This window comes from Schistocerca serialis, chromosome 12 (assembly GCF_023864345.2).
Source record: "Schistocerca serialis cubense isolate TAMUIC-IGC-003099 chromosome 12, iqSchSeri2.2, whole genome shotgun sequence".
NCBI lineage: Eukaryota > Metazoa > Arthropoda > Insecta > Orthoptera > Acrididae > Schistocerca > Schistocerca serialis.
In genome coordinates this window covers 92,803,873-92,809,872 of record NC_064649.1, presented here as the reverse complement: position 1 = coordinate 92,809,872, position 6,000 = coordinate 92,803,873, and the positions used below count along the sequence as shown (strand labels likewise).

The following is a 6,000-nucleotide window of genomic DNA, read 5'->3' as shown; positions in this document are numbered from 1 at the left end:
TTTGCTACCCCACCCCCTCCACCTCTCTGCTGCCCGCCATCTAACCTCCTGGCTGCACTACCCTCTGTCGACCTCGTCCCAGCGCGCTCCCCAGCAGCACGTCACAGTCTGCTACCCCTACCCTACTATCCCTCCTCATTACTCCACCCAGTCACTACTCCCATCATGCACTGGTGCTGCTCCTCGCAGTGTGGCTTCAGTTGCCTGAGACTGCAGCCATGTGTGTGTGAGTGGTGTTAGACGAATGTGTATGTGTGAGTCTGTCATCTTATTTTGATGAAGGCCTTACTGGCTGAAAGCTTTATTTGCGACAGTCTTTTTGTTGTGCCTATCTGCGACTTGGCATCTCCGCTATATGGTAAGTAGCAACTTTCCGTTTCATAATCATTAAACATACATTGTCTAGCAGCCTTCGAAGTAACTGGTACTTTGGAAAAACTGGTAATATCATAGGACACAACTAGAAGTATTACAAAGGTTAAGTCAAAAGTTGTCTTGGCCTTCCTTGAAACATGCTTAAGTTTGCTTCTTTCAAAGTTTCCTTGTGGCTTTAAAAATGTAATTACAACAGCTCGGCTCCACCATCTCTGTGTGCAGAGGATGACGGAGAGCTGTCACCCAAATCCTCAAGTCAGTAGGTATAATACTATGGAAGCAATGTTCTGGCGCATAATAAGGCGTGTAAGTAGATTCAGAAATTTAAAAATTACTGATTAAGTCTTAATATTGGAGGGAGGCTGCATAGTAAAATGAGTTATGTATGGAACACCTGTTCTTTTTCACAATATATTTAAAAAAGAAAATGCATATAAATTATTGATTTGTCCTTTTAAAGTATTTGACTTGGTGTGACAAAAAATAAAGAAAGATGATACACACATATATGTAACATACAGTTAGTTTATTTTTGTATTTATAATAAAAAAGACAGTGATTTATCTCACTCTTATAGAAGTTTACAGCACTCTGAATGAAACACTAAAAAATAGTTTTTAATTACAAAAACATTAATGACAACTTTCTTTTTCCAAAATTATTGCAGTGTTTCATTCTTCAGGTATAAACAATTAGGGAACCCACACATCACTCATTTGGCACTCAACATACTCACAAACATAACTCTGCATTGTTCATTCAAAAAACAAAAAGGATGAGTATTCAGGTTTCTCCATCAGTTAAACAACATTTTCAAACTCTCCCCAAAACAACGAACAGCAAGATATTTACACAGGAAGCTGCTCTGCTTTTATTTAACAAAAGCTGTATTGAAATATACAAATATATAAATTATTTAAAACATCTAATATAGTTATTTACAAGCATGTGTTCACCTCTGTTTTGAAGGAAATAATGAATAGTATGTGGCACGTACTAATATGTCATCATACTGAGAACTGCTATAGGGTAAGATAATTAAGTTATGTACTGCTATTGTGGTGACAGTTCAAGACCTTACATTCAGGAAACAAGGCTTCTCTTTCATAATCTGATAGTCAACTATAATAGTAAAAATAAACGTCACAACCATAAATGAGAAGCAACATGCTTTTTAAGTGAAATTTTTAAGATACGTTCATCTTGTGTGTGTTACAAACACTGAAGATGGTAGTGTCTAAGTTACATTTGATGAGCACAACATATCTGACAGTTTATAATCATCCCATTAGACAAGTGATGCACAGTTACGTTGTTGTCATTTAATTCCTTGGGTGTAGAGCCTTAAAAAAAATAAGTCATATGCATAGCAGTCACAAAATAATTCTATCACCAGTTTTTCTGCTGTTGTGTATTTTGATATGGCTTTTATGTAGATGCTAGCAGTGTTCTACATTTGATAAAAATGACCTCAGGAATCTAAGAAGCTATCTTGTTTCTGAGCAGGTGGCAAACTACCCCAAGAACATGCAGTGACAGATTAAAGGAAGTCCTGAAAGCATGATGACACATTAGTCTTACGAAATCTACTGTGACTATGGCACAGTACAACGTATTTAAAATAAATGTCTACATAAAACTGCTCCTTCAGTGGGCACACAGAGAGCTTGAACATAATGTTGTTCAAATTATGGATATACATTTAGTTACTCCAAGTTAACATAACAGTATTCAGTCCTTCACTATATTAAATACAATAACACACTTATTATGTCTCTGAAATGCAGCCTGTAACAGTCACATTCTTTTCACAATTTCCTTCATTTCAAGTCGACACACAATGGCTCCGTTTGGAAGTGTCGGATCTTCACTCTCAAAAGCCTCGCAGTGCAAGTGATGTAACAATCTTCTGCAGTTGCACTGAAGGCTTCTCTCACAGTGAGTCAAAATTTGAAATGTCACTTCCCTGCAAGCAATTAAAACATATTTCTTGAGTACCTCAATGAGAATTTTTATCACAAGAGTTTTATCCCTGATGTTATATTCTAAAAGTTAATGAAAGGAGGACTAGTAAAAATGAGTAGTGAAATCCAAAAACAGGGCACCATTACCATTTTGAATTAAATACCAGTAAGGTACAAATATTCTAAATTAAAAGTAACCTTCCATTTTCTTATCTAGTTACATTTCTGTCTGCCAGAAGGTTTAAGACGGTCTGCTGGACGTAAAATGATACAGTGCGTTATACCTGAGTTAGTGATAAAGCTTGGAGGCACTGTACACTGTAGTAGGGGACACTCCCAAGGACTAGAGACTGTTCACACTGCTTACTGTGTACAGTTTCATAGTGTAATGCAGTATGTTGTTATATTCTTGCGAGATTCTACACGTAGCTCAGAAATTCACGTCGCCCAGAAGAAGAAGACGACGATGTCGACAGACCACTAAGTTGAATCTGGGGAAAGTGCCAGAGCACATTTTGGATAACTAACCAGAAAAATAGTATTTTTAGAGGAAGTTTCCAATTAAACCACTATAGTGCCACATTTAAGATATATTTTTTATGGTATAAAATGTTACTGTTGAACTTAAAATATAATAAATTTAGATATTAAAAAAAGAAAGAACCTGAATCATTACAGTACTCAAAATGATTTACTAATATCAACAACCAGTTAATTGCTGAGACCTGCAAAAATGGGTTTAGTGCTTCTTTGACATTTGCGCTACACAATAAAATTGATAATGCTGGGCACAGACACACACTTTTCTGAAAAATTGCTCAGATGGAGTGCTTAGCACTGCTGAACTCTTGCAATCTTGCCCTATTTTCTTTGGATTAATTTTGACAGAAAATTTTCTAATGATGATGGTGCACTGTGTCCAATTATGTGCCTTCTGCTGGGAAAGCCTGATGTCATACACAATATTCAGCAGCCTGGCTCGCTTTTCTGTTTTGGCTGCTCAGTCGGCATCAAATGCTGGGTAATCTGAAGAGGGAGTGAACTTACCCTGTCCGGTGTGTACAAGTGCGACTGTGGCATCACAAAAGTAGAGCCGATGTCCCTCTCTGCCATTGTGTGCCCCTCCTGTCAACATAAGGCAATCAAAATAGTAATATTCCACATACTCTTACCTTGTAATGATTAAGACTTCCAATTTTATACACATGCTAAAACAAAGGCTCAGCCATGCAAACTTAATTTAGAACCCATAACCTATCATCAGACTACATTAATAAATTTGTTCACATACTGTTTTGTGACAGACAACTACATCATATGCGGACTTCGAGGCTATGCTCAGTGTTATCTACTAATATATTCAGCTTGGTACCACATCAATGATTATTAACAAAATTACTATTAAATCAGGTACTGAACAAAATTTCTTATAAGATTAAGGATTTGTGATTGGCATGACACAGCAAACTATCTTGGATGGAGAGTCAGTATTGAAAGAAATAGAATAACTTCAGGCATGTCCCAAGGGAGTCTGTTGGGACCATTGTTGGTGATAGTATAACAGTGGCTTGGCTGATAATAGTAATGGTAATCTCAGACTTTTTTCAGATGATGTCATTATCTGTAATGAATTAATATTTGAAAAAAGTCACACGGATATCCAGTCAGAGCTTGTTAACATTTCAGAGTGGTAAAATGTGGACAACTTGCTTTAATTGTTTAGATATGTACAGTTGTGTACTTCACAAAACATAGAAATTAGAATCCTATGTCAAAAATATAAACAAGTCACAACCGGAATCAGCTGACTTGTACAAATACCTACAGGAGTTTGACAAAAATGTTGAAACACCATGAAACATGCATGTTTGAATGTAAATGCAGATACTGTGCAGTGTCCTCAATATGTAGCAAGTGACAGTCGTGTTCAGAAAAGTGTTCCGTGTAGTTGTGAGTGCATTGTGTCAGAGTTAAGTGAATTCAGACTTGGGAAAATTGTTGGTACTCTTATGGTGGGTGGTCCATAACCATGGTAGCTAAAAGTCTTGGGTGTTTCAAGAGGCACTATATTGAAGTTTTATAATGCATGCAGGGAAATTGTGTAAACAACACCCTTTAAGTCACAAGTGAACATGACAGACAGTCACTGAAGAGGATCGTAATGAAAAATAAGACAATGACAGCTGCAAAACTAACTGCAGAACTGATTATCTCATGTGTGAACCTTGTCACCACCAGGACAAGATGAAGGGAGCTCTCCAGAAGCAAGGAATGTCAGGGTGAGGTGCAATTCGAAAACCACAAATAAGTGATGAAAATGTCACTAAAAGAGACATATGGTGCCGATACCATAAAACCTGGACTGTGGACCAATGTAAGAATGTCATTTTGTTGGATGAGTCTCGTTTCACACTGTTTCCAACTTCCGGTTGAATTTACGTCTCGAGACTGAAACACGGTGGGGGTTTTGTGATGATTTGGGCAGCCATACTGGGGTATTCCATTGGTGCCATGGCTACACTGCAAAGTTATATTATTGCCAAGGATTATGATAACATTTTGGTTGATCCACTGTTTGTTTCCCAATGGTGATGCTGTGTTCCAAGATGACAGGGCTCCTGTTTACACAATCTGCATCATCCAGGAGTGGTTTTGTGAGCACAAGGGTGGACTGCCCCATCTCCAGTGGCTGTCACAGTCTACAGATCTCAATATTTGTGGCTTACTTTGGAGAGGATATGTGATCACTGTCCACCTCCCATCATCATTACCTAAACTTGCCACTATTTTGTAGGAAGAATGGTGTAAGATTCAACTTAAAACCATACAGGACTTGTATTTATGTATTCAGAGATGACTGTAAGCTGTTTTGAATGTCAAGTGTTACCCTAAAATGTATTAGGCATGGTAATGTGTTGTGTATGTGGTGTTTCCATATCCCCGTCCACCTGCTGTAAGTGTAACAATTTGTAGGTATTTGAAATCCAATGATGACATAGGCTCAGTTAAAGTAGATGTCATACTTCAGTTCATTGGCAGCGTACTGGAAAAATGCTGCCAGTCTACAAAAAAGCCTTCTTACAAAATGCTTGTGCGTTCTGTGATGAAGGGCAGCACAAATGGTGACAGATGTGGTTGATGGAATGGAAGACCCTTGAACACAAATGAGAATTATCCTGCTAAAAACTTTTCAAGAACCAGTATTAAGTGAAGAATTGTTTCAGTGCAGGAGTCCTGTTACAGATATGTCTTGAAAAGGCTGCACACAGAATCACATTTTGGTGTTCAGGTCCTATTTGAGCTAGGAACAGGAGGGGAAAGTCTTTTGTTTATCCTAGGCCAGCAGCGTTTTATACAGCCATTCGAACATCTGTCTTACTGTAGCTATGTAGCAGCATATTAATGAGAGATTTGAAAGACAAACTGGAACTGGCATCCAGGCAAATTGTGTGAATCAATTAATTCCTTTTGCAAAATATGTTAACTGGGCTGCAATTAATACTGAAGCTAATGACGCCATTTGCAAGTGCACCATTCAGATTTTATGTGCAGAAACAGCCACCCTTAAATAACTCCAGACTGGAGTGAGACTGATGGTCAAATTTGGTCCACAGGTTTATCAGACCTTGTTTGAAGACTACTTTTAACAGTCTAGGGAAAA

At 37.8% G+C, this 6,000-nt stretch overlaps 1 protein-coding gene across 1 annotated transcript in view; it reads right to left on the bottom strand.

The window, feature by feature from the left end:
• Window positions 1-882: 882 nt before the first annotated feature.
• The window catches only part of LOC126427962 (uncharacterized), a 184,855-nt gene continuing 179,737 nt past the window's right edge, over window positions 883-6,000 (bottom strand). The window contains exons 40-41 of the mRNA XM_050089850.1: window positions 3,387-3,464; window positions 883-2,341 (exon numbers count right to left, since the gene is read on the bottom strand). Of these exons, the coding sequence (XP_049945807.1) occupies window positions 2,309-2,341; window positions 3,387-3,464 (111 nt within the window). The 3' untranslated portion in view covers window positions 883-2,308. The remainder of the gene's footprint in view (window positions 2,342-3,386; window positions 3,465-6,000) is intronic.